Below are 22,403 nucleotides of genomic sequence, written 5' to 3'. Positions count from 1 at the left end.
TATTGAGCAATGCATATTACTAATCAAAAATTAAGTTGTGTTGATGTATTTACAGTAGGACATTTACAAAATATATTCATGGAACATGATCTTTACATAATATCCTAATGATATTTGGCATAAAAGAAAAATAAATCGATAATTTTGACCCATACAATGTATTGTTGGCTATTGCTACAAATATACCCGTGCACCTTAAGACTGGTTTTGTGGCCCAGGGTCACATTTCTGCATACAAGAAGTATAGATTTTGAAATATCTTAAAATATGTACAGTATATCTAGCAGCGATTCCCCAAAGAACCTTTCTGTGAACAGTTCTTAAAATAACCATTGTTTTTCTTAGTGTGAAGAACATTTGAATAGTCTAAAGAACCTTTTGTGCAATGAAAAGGTTCCATGGTTGTTAAAGGTTCTTGAAATGTTAAAAGTTCCATCAACACTCTTAAAAATAAAGGTTCCCGAAGGTTTTTTTTTTTTTTGCCTTCGAACAACTTGGTTCCCCAAAGAACCTTTCAGTGAACAGTTCTTAAAAGAACCATTGTTTTTCTTAGTGTAAATAACATTTTAATAATCTAAAAGAACCTCTTTTTCCATTACAAAGAACCTTGAAAGATTCCATGAGTGTGCAGAAAACTGTAGAAAAAAAGGGTTTGCAATAAAAAAAAGAAGAAGAAGAGGGATTTCGATTCTGTGTTTCCTCACAAGCAGTATAATAAATGATCAGGGAGGAAAAGTTTGTTAGGCTGATATCGAATAACAGCAGCGAGCTCGAAGTCCAATTCAAGTGTGAAGTGACATGAGCACGCGGCGGTTAAATCTAACCGCGCATTCACGCAGGCTATCATCATGCCTGCATTACAATGCAGTTCACAAGCAAGCCACATATTAAGTTGTGTAATTCTTTAAAAAGCGCTCAGATTGACCCGAGATCAAGAATGAATAATGCATTTGCCAGAAAAGGCTTCGTTTTGAACTCCTTACACGCTCCCCTGATATATGCATGACTATCAGAGGGAAGAGAATCCGCGCTAATTTCCCTTCCACTTTGCATATGCAGTGATCATGCCCTTATGGCACCGACATCCCAACGGAAAATCTCTTTTCATCTCCAGCGAAGTGCATCTCGCGCTTAAACTGATTGGATTCTTGATGAGGCGGTCGGGGTGGCTCGCGCACTTCAGGCGAGGACGCGTCGAGCGTGCTGGAGCCAATTCGGTGCCACTGAAGTGATTAAACGCGCTCTCGAGGCCCCCGGTAACTATCTCCGCGTACGGATGCGTGCGTGGACCGTAATCAGCGTACGCGGACAGGGAAAGTATAATAGCACCGCTCTGCTCCTTCGCTGGAGACCCCGTTGTCTGTAAAGTGCTCATATTCCCACCTAACCAGCACATCAGTGTTCTAGCATTGTCACAAGACTGAGAGGATGAATAATGCAGTACAGTCCCAACTCATTTACATGCAAACTAGGGGGGAAATACGGACGATTTCCGTGCGTTTTTGCATGGCAAGACAGAAAATGCCGCTGGACACTTGCCTCGGTTAATAGCAGATGTATCGTTTTGATTTTGCACGCGCACTGACCCCGTTCCGACACGGGTCAAGAGGTGACGGTCCACGTAACGCAGCGTATATATTTCTGCGATGCGAGTTTACTGTCAATTCAAGAGTTTACAGAGCTAATTTACATGTATATATTTCCAGCGACACAGAAGGAAAAACATTTGGTCTCCCCGCTGCTATCGCAATCCTCTCCATCATGGTAGCGGTAAACAGAGAAACACACAGTAATCCACTTGATAAATGTCAAGTGAAATGAAGCTATCAGCTGAAAGCAATTTTCGGGGCAGCGTGCGGAGCCAGCGACTCGGGATTTTCACCCCTCCATCGATCATGAGCCTCTCTCTCAGGCCAAGGTATACAATGCCCCCAAATTGCTGACATATGGACCGGGGGAAACCTGCCCATTTCCTCTGTCTGCGAACTAGCTCCTCTAAACTTTTGTTTATTTAGTGACCCCACGTTTTCATCCATTAGAGACAATGCTTTTCGGTTACTGCCGAGAAATACTGTTGGACATGGATGGAAAAACTGAAGACGGAATGTTGTATTAATAAAATATTTCGCAATCAGGAGGCGATAATGCAACCACAAAGCTGTTTTCATTTAAAAAATGTCAATGGCCCCAGAGTCAAGTTATTTATATTTATCGCAAACTTTTTTTTTTTTTTTTTAAACATTTTTGTTTCTTTTATACGCAACTGATTAGAAACAGCCCAAGTTCCTGTTGACTAGTCAAGTTATTGCCATTTTTGGCTAAGCATTCACCCCATTCACCTTTGTCCAGCTGCTGAAATTATTTGCCATTTTTTATCAGATCTTAATGGTTTTTTAACCCTGCAACTAGTCAAATGAATTATCTTTATTGGCATCTATGGTTCCAAATGAGGCTTTATGCAGTATTGCAAAAGAAGAACCATTTTTGGTTCCCCCAAAGAACCTTTCAGTAAACCGTTCCTAAAATAACCTGTGGTTAAAGAACATTTAAATAATCTAAAGAAACTTTTTCCACTATAAAGAGCATAGGAAAATTTCTATGGATGTTAAATGTTCTAAATGGAACCATTGATGCCAATAAAGAACCTTAATTTTTAAAAGTGTAGAACCTTTTCATCGCATAAAATGTTCTTTATAGTGAGAAAAGGTTCTTCAGATGATTAAAATGTTCTTTACACTCAGGAAAAATGGTTGTTTTGATTAAAATTTTAGTTACAAATGGTTACTGTTCACTGAAAAGTTATTCAGGAAACCTAAAATGGTTATTCTATAGCATTTTCTGTGAAAATCCCCTTTTATTTTAAAGAGAGTAGCCGAAAAACCTTGGAACATTCATCAACCAATAAGAATCAGTATTCAGCACTGAGAATTCAGAAATGTTGTGGTAGAAGAAGATATATTTCACATTGCCATTCTAGAATAATCTTGGGCATTAAGTTTCAACAGTAATAAACAAAGAACAGCGGATGTGGAAATATGATTCAAAAGGCGAAGCACGCACACACACACACACACACACACGGACTACAGCACCAGGACAATAACTGATGCATTTTATTCAGTTTACATTGCTAGATCTGATCATATAGATGAAAATAATGACTATTTTTAGGCCGATATTGTGAATGCGAAACAAATGTTGGCAGCATGTTGCTTTGTGCTTTCATTCTCCATCCTGTGTGACTTTCAGCCTCCTGTAAAGACCACAGCGTTTACATTCAGTGCGGTGCCTTTTACATAAACACCACGTTTGTGGCATCGCTTTGATTAGGAGGAGTACCCCAAATCACATTAAAACTTCATTTGTCCTGCGTTTGTTTGTTTGGAGATGTGAACACAAGAAGCACCATAAACCACTGGCGTGCCACGCCAACATTTGTTTATGCACGAGAAAAACACCCAAACACCATCCAAAACGCCACCTTCGCCGCTTCCATCACCACGATCATTAACTGTTTTCTATTTGGGGGATTTTTGTTCCAGTCACAAGAACAGCTGACTGCCTTTGACCTGATGATAGCGAGACAAACGGGTCGGGGGCATTATGAAAGTCTGGAAGGCCTCGCTGTCATCCGAGTAACTCCTTGGTTTTAGTGGCCAGCTGTTTGTCAATGTCTGCCACGTAACCGTCTGCCATTTGTTGAATCTGGTGATATTGGAGAACACAAGACAAAACAAATGTATATGGTTACTAGTTATACAAAAAATACCGTACAATATTTACACAATTACATATTTGTGTGACTACAAAAAAATACCTTGTGGGTATTTATTGGTTGGTTGGTTTATTTATTTATTATAAAACAACAATAATTATTATTATATATATTTTGTATTATTATTTTATTATTATTACTACTAGTACTAATGCTAAATTATATTTATTAGTAATAATAAAATTTATCAGCATCAGTACTACTACTAGCTGCTAATTATTGGCTATTTATTAACAGAACAATTATTAATAACATTTTAATTATTATTTTATTAACACTACTGCAACTACTAAAAGTACTAGTAATAATCTATATGAATTTATTAATAAAAGATTATTATATTAATATATGTAATACTACTATTACTAAAACGTTCTAATTAAAATAAAACAGCAATTAAAATATTATTATAATTATTTACCATTACTATTAATGTACATTAATTTAATAGTACTGACATGAAATAAAATATTTTTATTATTATTATTACTACTGCTACTTTGAAATTAATATCTATTACTAAAACAATAATTAAAAATATAGGTAATAATAATTATTAAAATTACAACTACTACTACTAACGATAATAATAAACATGAATTCATTATTAATAAAATAATTATTAATAATGTATTTTAATACTAATTATTATTAGTTATTATTATTACTACTGCTACTACTTTAAAAAATATTTATTAATAAAACAATAATTAAAAATATAGGTAATAATAATTATTAAAATTACAGCTACTGCTACTAATGATAATAATAAACATTAATTCATTATTAATAAAATAAGTATTAATACTGTATTATTATTGTTGTTGTTTTATGCATTTAAATTAATAATAATAATAATATTTAAAGCATATCATTATTTATTATTATTAATACTACTACTACCACTACTACTACTACTAATAATAATAATGTAAATGAATTTATTATTAATAAACAAGTATTAATATTTATTATTATTATAATTATTATTGCTACTACAATTACTACTACTTTCAATACCTTCAAGTTAATATTCATTTATTAATAATAAAACATTTAACATTTTTTACTACCACTACTACTACTGATATTAATAAAATAAAAATTTATAATTAATATTTATTAATTTATTTATTTCTTAGTTCATCCTCATTTGTGTCACCTGTTTTTCTATCAAGTGAATGGTATCTTCAGAGATGCCCTCTTTGGACTTCTTCTTCACTCGCGTGACGGCATTGGTTCGTACTTTCCTCAGCGAATCCTTGGCCTTGTTACTGAACTGCTTCGCCAGTTTCACCAGATTCTCCCTGTGTTCGCGCGTCACCCTGGACGTCAAATACACATAATCACTGAAACATCTTCAGATCAGTTGTGCTGATTTATATTTTTAGACCAAATGACATTTAGAGGATGAGTTACTACATTAAAGTTATTTACACTTTGATATCATGACGCTTATGACAGATCTGTGTTTATGATACGGCTGCAAGCAATAAACAGCTATAAGCACGGTCTTTGAAAATAAAAAAAAAGTTTGACAATCAACAAACTGTTGTTCTCGCCCAAATTCTGCTGTAGGTGTAGAAGTTTCCCCATCTTATAATTGGCATTTTGCTGCCAGCCATTTGCAAACAGTCCAAGAGTAGTGTCTGTTTACTGCAAACAATGTTCATAATTACTGATTCGGAGCCAATCAAGCCTCCCGCTCTCTTTAGAAATGCAAATGCATGCGAGGAGGCTGCACTGATTACGGGCGAGACGTTCGGCCCCTCCGAACACGCTGCCAGACGAGCACCTGCTGCTGGAGCTGGAGCTGGAGCTGCAGCGCGGCCTCGTAATCAAACAGTTTTGTGGTTAATAGAATGAAGGCCGTGCGGCGAGACTCTTTGGCTTGGCAGGGAAGAGCAGCGGCGCTCAGAGGTTCAAGACCGCTGCATTTGCTTCTTTGTGTCACATATAAAAGAGAGTGTACAGATAACAGAAGGGAACATGAAAAATTACAATACAAAGCTATCTTAAACACTAACAGAACAGGCGAGTTTTCCCAGAGCAAGTCTGAAAATATACATAGCCTCTATCATATGGAAAAGAACAGGATATGACTGGACTGAGATAAAAACAAACATTAAGAAAAGCATGCAGTTGGTATGTTATGCTATGTATTATGAGTGGTTTCCAAGGTGTTCCTATGGTGTTTAGATAAAGGTGGTTCCTAGGGGGTCACTATGCAGTTGCTAGGGTGTTCTAAATGGTTGTTTTGGGATGGTTATGCGCTATGTAGCTGGCACAGTTGATACCAAGGCCCTGTTTACACTAGTGCGTTTTAGTTTTAAAATGAAAACGATCCTCGTCTACACTGAGATCGTTTCTAAAATGCAGTGAAAACGCCAGTCTACACTGCACAACCGAAAATGCATATCACATGACCATTCATGCAGGTACAAGATACATATAGGTAGATTCCCTATCATTTAGATGGTGGACGCGTCTATCTGCTTGGGGCGGTCGAATGGGGCATTTAACCTATACATATCTACGGGTACAACAATGAGCATGATGTTATTGTTTACACGGTCTTTAAATACCCGGATGATGCACTTAAATAACCGAAAAAACGAAGTGTGGAATGTTGAACACTTCATGCACTCAACTGTCACGGCGTTAATTGCGTTGTGGAGGAGTAGGGGCTATCAGACTCCATTTATTAATGACAAAACACTACACTACATGGTTGAGTACATAGCGCATTAGTAAATCATGTATAAGTGCATAGTGCGTCATTTGGGATGCAATATAGTTCATTTTTGAGATGATCGAATGAAGAGATGATCGGTTCACGTGCCGCTTGAACTGAGGCGCTACAGAGATCTGTCACGACACATTAAAGATCTGCAAAACGGTATTTATTGTTTGAATTTCTTAAAAATAAAAAAACTGATTTTTCTCTTTCTTTTTAAAGAGGAAACTTTGTTTCATACCAAAAGTAACCTGCTCTGTCTTGTCTCTGTCAGCATGTTGTCAGTTTCCTCTTTGCTCCGCAATGTATTTTTCACTGCGTGAGAACATGATATGTGGTATGAAAGCGGCATGGCTTGTTGGACATAGCAACAGTAACTAAGGGGGGCAGGTCTTTGCGAAGGGTTGATGTAAGAGGATGGCCATATCTTGATTCTGATTGGTCAAAAGACGCAAGGATGATTTCGTCAGCTTGAGAGATGGTCTCACTCCAGTCCGACCGACTGGAATGCTATTGTGAGTTCACAAAGGCTGTGATTCAATTAAATAAATATATGCGCAGCGAGTTTAATATGCAGTTTATTTACATGTGTGTAGGTTACGTGCATCTCAGAGCAGCTTTGTTCACAGTAAATGCTGCTCCACACAAACAGTTATCATTTACATGTGTGGAGCGTCTCAAACTCCATCTCTGCATATTGTTGGGTTGGATTTGGGTTTATTATAACATTCATCTGGGATCAATGTGCACCATTCTATCAGATCTATAAGGCAAATCATTTATAAACCTATGCCAACACAGGAGAATACATCATTATCTTTCTCAATATGCAAACTGTTCATTGCAACTTCAAAATAAAAGTTTAAACCCTCGCTCTGTGTTTGCATGTTTTGATGTCCACATGTTCTTGTTCAAGAAATGCCAGTGGCCGTAGCATTTCTATCATTAAGAAATGGCCAAATATTAAAGATCAAGTGAACATTTGAATTAAATGTTTAGTCAATATTAAACAAGGATTATATCCAGGGGTGCACATACGTTTTTCAGCCTGGTTCTCATAAGAGAACCTGGAGATTTGGTTTGGTCCTCACACTGCACATAGTGTGACCCATTAAATATAACTATAAAAAATAAATTAATAATAGTGATAATATTATTGCACATTATTTAGTTAGTTTTTTAAAATAAAATAATAAACAAAATAATAAATTGTGATAATACTATTTTAAAATAAAAAAAGGGAGTATTAAATACAAATACAATTATTTTATAGTAAACTTAAAAATAAAATGCAAATATTTACTACTTTTTAATATGAATTTTCATCATTTTCAACCTTAAAATCTGCAGGCTTTTATTTTGGCTGGTTGCCCGGCAAGTAAGTATATGCGCTTTCCGGGTTTAGTGCTGCTGATTGAAGACTGAGCCTCGTTTCTTCCAAGGTTTTTTTTTCTCCATTCTGTCACAGAGGGAGTTTTGGTTCCTAGCCGCTGTCGCCTCTGGCTTGCTCAGTTGGGGACACTTCATTTCCAGCGATATCGTTGACTTGACTGCACAGATACTATTTAAACTGAACTGAGCTGGATGATGACATCACTGAATTCAATGATGAACTGCCTTTAATTGAAAACAGTGTTTACTATCGTCCTTTTGCATTATTGACACACTATTTTCCCATTTAATACTGTAAATCTGCTTTGACACAATCTGTATTGTTAAAAGCACAATATAAATAAAGGTGACTTGTTTGTTTGTTCGACTTGAAGCATCACTGCGCACCGATCATTGTATGACACCAAAGTACCGCAAGAGCGATTCGAATGCATAAGGAGCCGTCTGCTCTGCTCTCTATAGCTCTCGTGAATGTCATACAACGATCGATCTGCAAAGTGCAAACAGTTTATATACAGCAATAACAGCAATATAGTAATCCTGGTAAGGACACGTCCTGTAAAAATGACCGTATGGTCACCCTATGATTACCAAAATAATCATTAGTGACAGCCCTGTTCTGCATTGTTCCTAGGGTGATTGTTTATTACCCCTAGTGAAAAGAGGCACTCCTTCAACCTGCTGAAAAAGTTAAAACCAGCCTAAGCTGGTCTCCCAGCCCAGCAGGTTTCAGCTGGTCTAGGTGGTCTCCAGTCTTAAGATTTAGAAAGTCTTAACTTTCTTAACTCCAGTCTTAACTTAAGAAAAGGGCCCAAAATCCCTCTAAAACCAAAATGTCCTAAACCAATGATGATGCATGCCTTAGCAAGCTAAAAACACATTAAAGAGACATTAGCATTGCACAGACAAACAGATTAAGAATGAGACAGAAAGACAGGAACTGGAGTGAAAGCAAACAAAGCTTGTAGAAAGTGCTGTTAAAAGGAAAGGTGAGAGTGGTCATGGGGATTCAGGCCCTGGGCGGTAAAACACTCACTTGGGAACAGGCACCCTGATGATGGTGCCCTCCACCTCCGGGTTGAGTCCCATGCTGCTCTCTTGTAAGGCACGGGTGACGGTTGCCATGGCCTGAGGACACATCGCACAAACACACACACACACACATCAGAGCTAATGACAGCCAGCTGGGCTTGCAGTACCTGCTGAAAACCTTCACACACCATCTGAAAAAACCTTGCATCTCTCCAGCCCTCATATCTCACTAGACCACCCCCTTCCAGATCGGTGGAGTACCCCGACCCTGGGCCCTTTGATCCAGAAGGAGCTGGGCAGCATCTCCCCATGATGGAGCTCCAGAGAGCGGGGCAGAGGGGTGGAGTGTGTGGTGTAGGAAGTGCCGCGGGGCGCTGTCAGCGCCTGATCCCGTGGGACGGAGCTGAGAGGTTTCAGTGCAGGGCGATGACCCACAGTGACCCTGTGTCGGGGGTTTCTGCCTGTTCACCTCATAACCTATTACAACTCCTGTGGCCAGACTAGCCTGAGATTACACTCTGAACTTGTGTGCAGGCAGTCTAGTGTGTATACATCATAGTGGATTTAGTCTGTTTAGACTGGAATACTAGTGCATACTGCACAGTATATACTGTATATGCCTATTATTGCGTTAAACAACAAAATTGAATCCCCTAAATTATGGTTCTGTGTTTGTACGGAACAGAACTCACTCTTGAAATTGTAATGATTGACACCATGCCAGGTGTCTCTCATGTTTGGTATCCAAAGGCTACTTTGCAGAGGGCGCTCCAGGCAGGCATGTCGCAATATTTTGCCATGTGGCTAATTTGATTTTATTTGGATTTGAGTTATTGTGGGATTCTTCTTATTTGTTGTTTTTTTCTAGGAAGATCTGGCAACACTAATGAGTCAAAACATGCCCTGCGATTTTATTGCCCCGCACATATAGAACAGACACAACTCTGATATGCGTTTAAATACGTCATTAACTACCTGTTGAGTTTGGTTCTGTGTACACTGTGTATGTGTCTATTTATTGACTGGTTATTCATATGACAGAGTGTAAATGAAGATACATATTCACCACAGAATTTTGTTGTACGAATTAATAATGGAACTATAAAATTATTATAACTCATACAATTAACCTTTTTCTTCACCAAACAAGAAGAAACAGGCAAAAAAGTATACACGCATGTACTGTACACACATTCCTCTAATGTTAATATGCATTTCTTGTGAGGTCTGACTCACTTACAGGCATTGTGCGCGTGCGATTTCTCTCTGATCGTCATCCATCATTACTTCCTAGTGGTTCATAATTTTACGGTAAAACCAGTATTGTTCTGGTTAGTAAGCAGGAAAAAAAAAATCAGAAGTAACCCTCTGTACTTGTGATTAAAAAGAGAAGAGGGTTCAAAGTCAGCTTGAGAAACTGTGGGCTAAAAAAAAACCTCACTTTCTTAATGATCCTGGATACCACACAGGCACACAGAGAGCGAAAGCTAATGACTGCTCTCTGCACCACAACACACAACAGCCACTGGGGTTTCTCAACAAGGCTGCACCTTCTCTGGCCCTTTAATGAATGACTGGAAAACAACAGCCTCTTCTCAGAGAGTGTGTAATTGATTAGAACAATCATGAAGCTGTTTGCTTTCGGCCCAGGCCAGTCACCTCTGTGTTGTTTTTTTGCAGGCCTGTTAGGTAATGGCCAGTTTTTCCTGACACCCTAAATGGCCGCATATGATATTACGGTCATCTGAGCATAAAAACTGACCCCTTAATACTATGCAGGGTCTTTTTCAGTATTATGTTAATATAGAGGTGATGAATAGAAAGGCAAACCCATTTGCAAATGGTTAATTGTTAGATCAATAACATAACGTGCCACCCAAGCTGTTGTTAACACAAGGAAAAGTTACGATTGCTAATACTTCTGGATTCATTACATGGCTCTCTGTAATGCTTGATTCTGATTGGACAGTTACGGCATTCAGCTGTTAAATGTTTTTGTATAATGACTTCTTATCTGTATATTTCACTGCTGTCCATGGCAGCATGTATAATATAATCAGGGATGCACATACGTTTTTATAAAATAATAAAAAAAACAAAGTGTGACAATAGTATTATATTTTAAAATAAAAAAGTTAGTATTAAATAAAAATACAATTATTTTATAGTTCACATAAAAATACAATGCTAATACTTACATTTTATTAATTTTTTTAAAAAAGGTTTTACAATATCATATAAATTTGTAGCATTTTCAAATCTAAAATCAGCAAGCTTTTATTATGGCGGGTTGCTGGCAAGTAAGTATATGCGCTGTCGACTGAAGTGCAAAATTGAATAATTTCATAGTTTTGAGACTTGCTGTGAAACCGGCAGTGCATAGTATAGATTTATGCTTCAGTTTGAATGGAAATCTTATACAGTATTATAGTTAGTCAATATAAAACGGTGATTGTGCATTAACAGCTGTCAATCATGTTGGTATGCAAATGAGTGGTCTGAATTTATTTACCCAGTGCATTTTTTATTTTGGTCGTGCATGCACACCTGCACACCACTTATGTGCATCCCTGAATGAAATAAAATACAATACAATATAATATGTAATATAATAAATTAACATTGTAATATTATTGGAGTGTTATTGATCAACTGATATGTTGTAATGGACTATTTTTCTTAACAGAAGCTTTAAGCCAAAGCTACAAGCGACCATGTATCACCTTCAGAGTTATGCAAAACCCCTGTGCTTTGGTTTTGATCATCCTATCAAGGTTTATTTTGCAATAATGACTGGCTGACTGTACATTATCCCTTACATGCATGCAATCTTTGGCTTGAAGTCTCCCAGGATGGATGACGAAGGTAGATTGGTGGGTTTTAGAGCCACCAGGAAACCAGAGCCTTTGGTATTGAGTGGACATAGGCCAAGAAGTGAGAGCATTAATCTCATTAGGGTTATCTGAACATCAGGCAGAAAGAACTCATATATATCAATGGTGAGAGTGTGGTGACGGGAGAAGGAGGAGAGGAAAAGCAGAAAGACACCGACTCATAACGTGTAGAGAGGCAGAAAGACACCGAAAAAAGAGAGAGATATCACACATTAACTCAGGTCTAAGTTCCAGAGGCCACTTTGCGGTCATTTCCTGGCCTGACAGCTAACCACAGAGTCTTGGCCTACGTTTCAATCGTTCTCCAAGAACAAAGGGCTTCCCCCAACAATCAATCAATTTCTCTGAAACCAGGCTGGAAAGAGTCCATCACACTCAGGTTTCAGTAGGAGAATCAGTGTGTTTTGGTGTGTGTGCTTGACATTGCATGCAGAAGTATGAACTGAGACGTTCTGCTAGGAAGCCATCTGTAGTTTGGTTCTGTACCTCTGGGAAGCCAGTCATGTTGACCACAAGTAGCTGAGGAGACTTCATGGATATCTGGCCCAGCTGGTTGAGTGGAAATTTGCCATCCTTTGTGGTGACTGTAATGTGGTCCAGTGCACCTGAGAACACAAGAACACAATCCTTTGTTAACCAGTGCGTTTCTCCACAATTTCAACCATTTGCCAATTAAAATAGAAAAAAAAAACATAGCAATAAACATGCAATACACCGGTTAAAACGTCATACAGTTTCATAACACCTCCTTCTTATTAGACGTTATAGGAAAATTTGGTCACACTTTAGTTTGGGACCAATTCTTACCTAACTATTAACTACTACTTTTCCCCCTCAATAAACTCATAATTTGCTGCTTATTAATAGGTAGATGTTAAGTTTAGGGATGAGGTAGGATTAAGAGATCTAAAATACAGTCGTCATGCAGAATATTTATTAGTTATTATGGGATACTGGACCAATGAAAGCTACCCAGTGAGTTGCGAAAAAAATGGAAAGCAAGCAACTGACAAGATGTTGCGCATTGTTGCTGAAACTCAAAGAGTAAAGGCAATAGCAACACCAAGGTTGTGGGTTCCATTCTCAGGAATGCATGAACCAAAAAAGAATGTTTCTGAACTCAAGAATGTTCAGACTGTTTTTGTTCATACAATGAAAGTCATTAGGGCCCAAAACAACACTGTATAGTATTGTATGTACAAAAAAAACCCAGACATTTTTCAAAATTCCACAGAAGAAAGAATGTCAGGTTTGGAATTATGTAAGGCTGGGTGAACTATCCCTTCAAGAAAAACAATGCAATAACTACCTGTCAACTAGACGCTTGCCTGCATTCTGTATCCTTTCCCAACCAGTCTAAAAAAAAATGAAAGGTTGCAAAAGAAGAGGCACTTTTCGATGTCTGTTGTGACGACATGTCTCGCTTTCCTTGAGGGATGAAAGCACCCATTCCTTTCTCTCCAGACAGAAAACCAGAACATTTCTCCAGCATGTCTCCTTCCCTCATCTGCCTTACCTCACACAGAAATGTTTCTGTCTCCCGTCCTTTGTCCCCAGTCTTACCTTACTTTATCCCACACTTCTAAAAGACTGGAGAACAGCTGAGACACACTGCGCAGCACTTTGATCTTTCAGAACCTGCATGTGCCTTTTTGACCAAAGAAAACACTCAAGAACTTCAAATTCTCCATATATGCACCATTTTGCCACTCAGTTGAACAGTAACATCTAAGACGATCATACTTCAGCTTCTGTCCAATCTCTAAGGGGTTGAACAGTGCATATGGGACTTTGCCCAAACCTCCATCTCAAATTGGGCCAAGATCCCACCTCAGATTGTATGTGTGCTACCTGGAAGCCTTCACATCTGCTAACGCTTCCATGAAACATATTGCTGTTTCCTCCACTAAAAAACCTTGAAGTTTAACAGGGAAGCTATTAGCCAAATGGGTTCTTCTTGGTCATGGTACCACCTGTTGCCCTCTCCGTTTCAAAAAAATGAAGGTTAGTCAATATTCAGAAGAAACACTGGCTTAATTTTAGATTTACTTGCTTGCAGAAGAACCACCAATATGATGGCTGTTTGAGTCTTTTGTTGGAAACACTAAACCGATGAGGTGTTTGGAAAAATACAAATGTCTCTGTGAAGCGATATCCTCTGACGGCAGATTTATCTGGAACAAGAGAAGGTATATTTGTGGAGATCCAAGTGTAAGCTCTCTATCCTATAGATGACAGACCGACAGGCCGTAATCCTCATGTTGTGTGCCCAGACACCGGGTCACCACATTAATCCTGCACTGCGCAACCTCGTTCCCTCGGCCAAGGTGATTCTCCTGTCCTTCATAATAAACTTGCTGCTTAACTAAATCCAGATGATTCCGTCATTTGCTTAAAAGAACATCATTTCATTTTGCTATCTCACTGACCTTCCATATTCGCAAGGAACCAAGCTGGATCAAGGAGCAGGGAGGGAAGGACTGGCAAGGTCAAGAGGTCAAAGGAAAGAACATGGACTCCACAACCACAAGTCCCAAATGCCCAACTATTGGGTCTTTTGGGATTGGGCTAGAGCGAACGGGGTTGACCTGGATGTGCTTCAGGAAGTAGGATCGCAAACAGGGTGACCCCACCTTTTGGAACAATGGTCACGCCCAGATCGTGCAAAGGTGGATCGTCGTGCATTGATCCTCATGGGAGGACGAAGTAACACAATGCTCTTCTAGCCTTGTGTGACCTCAGTGACATTGATGTAGATCAGGGCTCTTAAAGTCCAGTTCTGGAGGGCCAACGACCTGCTAAGTTCAGTTTTAACCCTAACCAAACACACCCAAACAAGCTAATAAAGGTGTGGTGAGTTGCTTGCAAATTACAGATAGGTGGGTTAAATTAAAGTCTACAGGACACTGGCCCTCCAGGAATGGAGCTTAAGAGCACTGATGTAGACCACATCAAGGTTGAAATCAGTGACACCAAAAAGCACTGGATCTTGTGTCTTGTAATTGAATATGATGCACAAGGTATATACAATACTTGAGTATATATGAGAATGTGATCCTAGCTTTTCAGTCAATAAAGCTTCTTATAGCTTCAGAAGTCACATTTATTTCTGCGATTTCTTAATTCTGATCCAATTGTTTGTTCACTTTGTTACTCAAAAATCAAGGAAGGCTTAATGGAAATGTGGTATATTAAAACATTTAATTAAAATAATTAAAGATTCCTTTGTTAATTTAATGAAAACTAATTCATTATTCAGTAATTTTTACAGCATTTTTTTGTCTTGCAAAAACATGAAACATTCTGAATTCTCATTAAATAAATATAAAAATATACTAAATGTCCTCAAAAGGCTAAAAAAGGATAAGATTTGTGCATCCATTTAATCGTATCAGTCATATCTGAAATGAATAATAATACATACTATAATAATATTTTTTTTTTTTTAAATAAATGATCAATAAATGTCATTCACATGATCATACATCACACATAAGGTATTTAATATATTTATAATATGAATTCAAATTTTTTGAATGATAAATTATATAATCAACTAATTCAAATTTTAAAATAAAAGTTATTTGAAAAAAATATGATGGAAATTTTCTGCTTTGACAATATCGAACTTTTAAACTTAGAGAAACCTGTTGAGAAACAAATATATTCTACACATCAGTGACTAAATAGGCATAACTGGTCAAAATTAATTATGTAATTCCTCTGTTGTGTGCCTGTATAGAATTATCAGCTGCAATTCCATCATTCTGTCATTCTAATTCAAATTCTGTGAGGTCTAGCCAATTCCAGTTCAATGCTTTTAAGAGCTCTCCAAAAATAACTGAACATTGATAATACAGCTTTTATAATCAACTGAAATATTTATGAGTTAAATGTAGCTTGGAAAAAAATGTATTTCATCAGAATATTCACATATTTTTAATGGCTTCCAATGGTCAAAGAAGCAGCCAGATGGTGTAGTAGTAACATTCACCAGTGGGGGCTAACTAGTCACAGTTACGGGTTAAAAAGCACAGGATTGCCTGTGTGTCAGTGTCTCGCAAGGTCCTGACCTGGTGATGTGCGAATGCTGAGGCTGCGGCTGAAATCTTCTTTCAGAGTAGTCAGGACAGCAGCCATGTCTTCCTTCACCTCCTCCAGGCTGATAATATCCTCCACCAATGCCGCATTGATGTTCACTTTAGCTGTCTGGCCTTTTGCTTTTGCTAACATATAAAAAGCAACAAAGAAGAAAGAAACATTAATGTCTTCATCACTGATGGCTTCAAAAGAAGAGCTGGAGATAGAAATGAAAGACTGCGACCAGCATGCTGGCTGATTGTCTTAGCAATTACAAATGAAAGCAGAATTTGGAGGTCAGACGGGAAAGAGGGAATTTCTCCTCCCTTCATATGGGCTCAAAGCCCACTTGAGTGAACCTAAACAAGCACTGCTATGGAAAACAAACACAATATCACTCCTACCCCTATGCTGGACGTTCTTTGTAGTGGTTCTGTGAGGGATAAGTAGCCACCGTGCTCCACTCACCTTTACTCTTCTTTGTGGCATAATGACGGACATAATTTAGCAGAAGCGCGGGACAGCTCGCGTGGGGAAGAGAGGGGACTCTTGAACTAGTCACCAGCGGGGTCCTCACAACGGAGGGCAGAAATCTGCACAGTACTGGTCGCAGGAGGTTAAGATGACTCAATGCCATGTCTGTGGTCACAATACTAAAAAAATTGGGAGAAAATTACTTATGCAAGGATGATAAACACGTAGAGCAACTTCACATTAAATATAGATACTCCATAAGAAAAAGAAAAAGAAAGAAAGAGTAAAACACATTAGCCACAACACAATATTGCCACCAGGGGGCGTCTCTAAAATCTAAAGAAGACCCATACAGAGACAGACAAGCAAACCCATCAGTTTCATCAATAGAGTCAAACTGAACTCAAAAGCATAGCAGTACTTTCTAAAATGGCATGATTGTCATTTTAGTTCAAATACAAGTGGATGACAAATGACAAATAAGAGTGTTCAAGATAAAGAAAAGGAACTTTTTAATTTTTTTTTAAACATCTTTAAAATGCATGTGCAAAGTGCATTTATGTTGGTTTTATAATTTTTTTTTTTTTAATTTTAAAAAGGCATTTAACTGTGAATATGTAATTTTACTGTGCATAACACCTTCACCTTGAATACACCGGATAATCATTTTTATTTAATTATTAATTTCAGTATCTTATTGTCATAAAAGGTCAAATGATAAATTATTTTAAAAGACGTATTGAGCTTGACGAACAGTTATGAGGGTCTGAGGTGGTCCTCTTTGTGATATCATTTCCTGTTTTATGTTTTCCCTGCATGTTAGTTGCACCACATTACTTTGATTTGGTGAAGAGAAAAAAAAAATTCTTTAGAAGTTAGAAGTTTTTAATTATGGTATAGATTTATATCCCAAAACATAAAAAATGAATTTTAATTAGAAAAATAAAAAATTAAAGTATCATACAAAGGCTTTATTCAAGTAATTGTATTTATGAATTGTGGGTTTTTAATTTTTTAATTAAACTGTAATTGTGTTTTTTAGTTGTGTTAGTTAATTGTTATCATAAAGTATTCATTTTTAAATTATAAAATTAAATTAATATATAAATGTTAAATATTATATGTAATATATGTAACATAATCCATGCCATATGCCAAATTTGGAATATATTAAAACAATTTTAATTACATTTAATTTTTAATTGTGTTAATTGTTATAATAAAATATTCATTTTTAATTATTAAAATATTTAAATTAAAATAATATATAAATGTAAAATGTAACAATATATAGTATATATATATATTTTTTACATTTTCAGATGAAATGTGCATTTGCCGCCACAATGGCATTTTAGCAAGGGAACCCGAGGACACAGGAGCAAAACGGTTAAATCTAGGATTTTATCTTAGAAGATCTTATAAGATTTTAACAATCTTTTATTGTGTACCCAGCATTTGGTTTCTTTCTGGCTCAAGTCAAAAGAGTCCACCCCTGAATGGACCCCCTTCTATGATATTCTAGTCCCTCGATATGTCTCAGGACTTTTCTTCAATGTAAGTTTATACATTTTTCCAACTTGTTTATAGTCCGCCAGGTGAAAACTGTAATCTGATGGCTTAGAAAAGTAATAGCACAACTCCCCTGCAGCCGCACGATTTGACGTATCATTCATGTCCGTAGCACAAACAGTGCAGAGTTTAATACTCGGGGTTAGGGCAGCGCTCTTCAATCCTGGTCCTGGAGGTCCCCCAACACTGCACATTTGGGATGTCTCCTTAATCGAACACATCTGATTCAACTCATCAGCTCATTAGCAGAGACTCCGAGTCCTGCAATGTGTGTGTCACTGCCGCTTCACTTAGTAGCATAAATCTTCAAATGGTGGTTGTTTATCAGCGTGGACTGTAACAACAGCGCTGTTCTGCAGGTGCTCTGGAACAAGCCAGCTCATGGGTTGCTTGCGCCTCTGTCATTGCTTCTTTGTTTTGTCTAGCATGAGGTATCCCGCTAGTCAAAATACAGCCCGGCTTCTGCTTCTCCAAAGGATAGAGACTGAAACAAGTTTTTGGCCGTGTGTTTTTACAGTTGCTGTGATAAAAGATAACTCTGTGGCACGGGTCTAATAGCAGCCGCTACAGCTTTTCCCCAAACACACACAAGCTGCGATTTTTATCGGCCCTTGATGATGCTTGTTGCAGGTTCAATGGGAGCCGCAGCTGTTCTGGTTAGATGCAGATCAAAAAATTAAAAGCGTGACTCTTCTTGTCGTTCTTAGGAGATGGGAGTTGTCTGACAGGGGTGTTTTGGTCCACGGGGTGTGGATGGAGAAAGAGGTGATGGTGGTTTTTAGAGAGGCCGTCAAGCAGAAAAACTGTTGCACAGGTGGTCTGTGGGTTACAGTGTGCCGCCGTTTGATTTATACCGGTAGGTATGAGAGCGGTTGGCGTACCCTCATTGCGTGAGCTCACCTCACACAAGAAATGTTTACAGTGTGAACTCTTAAAGTTCTTACTGTAAAAACTGAGACAGTGTTGCACATCGGTTTGATTGCAGTAATATAAACCATTGGTTGGATTTCATGATGTTTAAGCCACTGCTCGCAATTGACACTGTGCAGTAACTGTATTTCAAAGCTTTTTAATTCAAGGCATAACTCACCCAAAAAGAAATAGCATGTCATCATTTATTCACCCTCATTTATTCACCTTCATTTCATCTGTTGAACACATTAGAGGAGGTGTTTAGCAGAATGCTCCTGCTGCTCTTTAGTGAATGGTAATCAAGGGTTGTTGACGGAATTAACAACGGCTGAAAATGTACTCACCCTCAAGCCATCCAAGATGTAGATGAGTTTGTTTTTTCGTCAGATTTGGAGAAATGTAGCATTACATCACTTGCTCACCAATGGATCCTCTGCAGTGAATGGGTGCCGTCAGAATGAGAGTCCAAACAGATGATAAAAACATCCACACCACTCCAGTCACAGAGAATCACAGAATGATTTTTGGGTGAACTATTCCTTTAACAACCCTTGGTCACCATTCATTAGAACTGTATGGAAAAGAGCAGCGTGTACATTCTCTTACGTGTTTAATGAATATATGAGAGTGAATAAATAATGGCATGCTATTCCTTTTTAGGTGAGCTATGCCTTTAATTAAAAAGCCTGGAAATACAGTTGTTGCAAAAAATATATAGTATGGCATTTGTCCCAAAAGATCAAAATTAGTTTTAATTCAGAAATGTAAAAAAAAAAAAGTCATTCAAGTCATTATTTAAGATTTGTATTTTAATGTATTTTTGGATAAATTAATTGTTATTATTAAATATTACATTTATAAATGATGAATAAGTAAATAAAATGAATAATAATAATAAATTAATTAATTAATTGAGGTAAATAAATAAATGACATGATATGAGCTATGTCTTTAATTAAACAGCCTTAAAATAGAGAGTTGCTGCAAAAATAATAATCATGTTCAGTTATTTATATATATTCATTATAAATCTATTTTTTAATCATTTTAAATGCTTTTATTTTAATGTATATAATGCATGCTCAGTGCATTCAGGTTATTTTCCAGTTTCTTTTTTTTAATCTAAAACCTACAACTAATTAAATATTATTGTATATTCCATACAGTGATGAGAAGTAAGCAGTTTTAAGTTTATGATCCATCATTTATGAGAGGAAAACGCAGAACAGAAGCACGAGTTGGTGAAAAAGTTAAATAATTCATCATCTTAGCATGGCAACCTATAACACCACCATAACCAATGATATATGGATATTATGTTCTGAAACTAAAACAACAACAACACGTGCTTTCATTTGCCTTCCATTTATTTATGCTCTGAGGTATTAATACCAATGTTTCCAAGCATTACCCAAGGAATAATTTACAAGGAACACGAATTTTCCATGCTTTTTGCAGCACAGACAGGCTGCTCATTTGACCTCAAGTCAAGTCTACAGTGTGCTAATGCAGAACATAACAAATGTACTCCAAGCATCTGTCAGCTGACGGAGACTGAGAGCAGTGCCATGCTGCTAGGCTACATAAGAGTAACGTTACAGAAATCAAACATAAACATACACAGCGAGCACAAATAAATTAATCCCGCTAATGTAATAAACAACACAAGTGTAATTCACACGTACTCACTTTCCTCATGTAGAAAAATGTGTCTTAGCAGGCATGGCTTGTAGTACAGTCCCTTTTCGACAACATGGGTAGCTCAAGGACACATGTCATCGCGTTTTGGTGTTGTGCGTCATCAAAACAGGTTGTGAACGTCACTCTCCGGCGCCGTTGTTGATGTTATGAATGCTAAGCTAACTGGCTACACTCAATGTTTTGTCTGGCTCGTTCGTGTGGCAGATATACGAGATGAATTTTAGGTTTTGAGGCACTGCCACCAAATTTTGTACACCGTATCTTTAGTTTAGGTTTAAAGAGCAGAGGAGAGGGGCACGAGAGAAGGGTGAGTGCTCTGCTAATGTATGTAATCTGTTAACATTGCTTGCTAAGTTGTTAGCATAACAACCATTCATATGGAAAATTAATTATTTCTCGGCTAGGTTTATGTTATTTATCAGTTACAGTTTTTCTATAATATGACAGTGTTTGCATACTAAACGTGCTTGTTTCAGAATTACATAATTTGTAAAATATTGTTGATCTTATTATCGTTTTCATACTGCATTTAACGTAATTGTCGTGATTATTATCACACTAAGCAGCCTAAGATATAACTCTACTGCATGTGTCACACTCTCATAACAGAATGTATTATAAAATAAAACGTGTGGCTATCAATCAGATCAGTTATGTAAAGGTGATCTGTTATGTGATATATACTTTTGTCTAGATAGATAGATAGATAGAAAGACAGATATATAGATATATAGATAGATAGATGGTTAGATGGTTAGATAGAAATTCAGATAGATAGAAAGTCAAATAGATGGCTAGACAAATGGACAGCCTGATAGATATATAGTCAGTTAGTTAGACACAGTCAGATAGGTAGCTAAATTGTTGGTTGGTTGGTTAGACAGTCAGATACATAGACACATTCGGATGGATAGACAGTCGGTTTGATAGACAGTCAGATAGATAGATAGACAGATTGATTGATAGACAGCAAGAGAAATGTATTGATTTATTGATAGATAGATAGATAGAAGAAAGTTACATATATATTCAAACATCAAATACCTGAGGCACATACTTACCTGAACGTCATTGAAAAAGCTCTCTGTCTTTTCTCAGGAGCCTGATGCAGTCTGCTGCAGAGACTGTGGAGAATGCCTCCATCCTGTCAGGTGGCTCGGCACAGGACGGTCATCGGCTCTGGATCGGCAACATTGACCCCAAAATCACAGAGTGAGTGTTTGCCTGTGCAGTAAGCCAATGCTGCACTGCCTCCCAGGCAGACCTGTGGAGCTGCCCGGGTGATTGATTAGCCAAGTGTGTCTTTGTGCTGGAGAATGAGCAGATGACGACAAGGCGTGTTAAAGAGAGCCGCTCGGCCGTGGAGACCTGTTTTGCTGAGGGGCTGCCATCATTTCTCATTCACCTGGCGTGTTTACTTTGTGAACCTGTAGCGGCTGCTCAAGGTGGAGAGGGGGTGGCTGGGTGACACGGAAGGGAAGCGTGAGAGAAATAGCACACGTTGCTGGAGAGCCCCTGGAAAATGTACGGCTTGCCCGGGCTGGCGTCTAGACAGGCGTTTCCTTCCCGCTCGCTCCTCTGTTTTTCTTTAAATAACCTGCTTGAATGAAAACAGCCGTGATGCCCACAGGCTGGTGATTGGGAAGATTAATTAGTTCACATGCTGGGAGTGTTTGTAGTAGCGAGTTCCACTTCAGGGTCCTGCAGATCTCACACACACACACACACACACACACAGACACACACACAGACACACACAGTGGTGGAGTCGTGCTATGTGAGGTCAGCGTTCACCCAAAGGCAAATTTTTCCTGGGGTTTCCAAGTAAGTGGAT

The 22,403-nt window shown here is 37.8% G+C and overlaps 2 protein-coding genes across 5 annotated transcripts in view; one reads left to right on the top strand and one right to left on the bottom strand.

Moving 5' to 3' along the window:
• Positions 1-2,936: 2,936 nt before the first annotated feature.
• On the bottom strand, positions 2,937-21,749 carry mrrf (mitochondrial ribosome recycling factor). 4 transcript variants are annotated; one of them, XM_058788505.1, is made up of 9 exons: positions 20,558-20,676; positions 19,213-19,301; positions 19,047-19,104; positions 16,379-16,563; positions 15,904-16,056; positions 12,317-12,435; positions 8,941-9,032; positions 4,938-5,100; positions 2,937-3,705 (listed from the first exon to the last, which is right to left on the bottom strand). In XM_058788505.1, the coding sequence occupies exons 3-9, from the start codon at positions 19,061-19,063 to the stop codon at positions 3,628-3,630; spliced, it is 807 nt and encodes a 268-aa protein (XP_058644488.1). In that variant the 5' UTR covers positions 19,064-19,104; positions 19,213-19,301; positions 20,558-20,676; the 3' UTR covers positions 2,937-3,627. The 4 variants fall into 4 exon arrangements, with proteins under 4 accessions (XP_058644488.1, XP_058644489.1, XP_058644490.1 ...); XM_058788506.1 differs by lacking the exons at positions 19,047-19,104; positions 19,213-19,301; positions 20,558-20,676 and adding an exon at positions 21,631-21,749; XM_058788507.1 differs by lacking the exons at positions 19,047-19,104; positions 19,213-19,301 and having other exon boundaries at positions 20,558-20,705.
• The window catches only part of rbm18 (RNA binding motif protein 18), a 13,974-nt gene continuing 12,428 nt past the window's right edge, over positions 20,858-22,403 (top strand). Inside the window, exons 1-2 of the mRNA XM_058788512.1 lie at positions 20,858-20,876; positions 21,668-21,781. Coding sequence (XP_058644495.1) covers positions 21,675-21,781 — 107 coding nt within the window. The 5' untranslated portion in view covers positions 20,858-20,876; positions 21,668-21,674. The remainder of the gene's footprint in view (positions 20,877-21,667; positions 21,782-22,403) is intronic.

The sequence above is a fragment of the Onychostoma macrolepis genome, chromosome 10 (assembly GCF_012432095.1).
Source record: "Onychostoma macrolepis isolate SWU-2019 chromosome 10, ASM1243209v1, whole genome shotgun sequence".
Taxonomy (NCBI): Eukaryota; Metazoa; Chordata; class Actinopteri; order Cypriniformes; family Cyprinidae; genus Onychostoma; species Onychostoma macrolepis.
The sequence above is the reverse complement of the archived record's forward strand: the minus strand, read 5'-3'. Positions and strand labels throughout refer to the sequence as shown.

Bases quoted from the DNA above. Each gene is read 5' to 3' on its own strand.
- mrrf (XM_058788505.1), bottom strand. The intron at 16,057-16,378 runs GTGAGTGGAGCA...TTTATATGTTAG, and splicing joins TGCCACAAAGAAGAGTAAAG to CAAAAGCAAAAGGCCAGACA. The intron at 9,033-12,316 runs GTACAGAACCAA...ATGTGTCCTCAG, and splicing joins ACATGACTGGCTTCCCAGAG to GCCATGGCAACCGTCACCCG.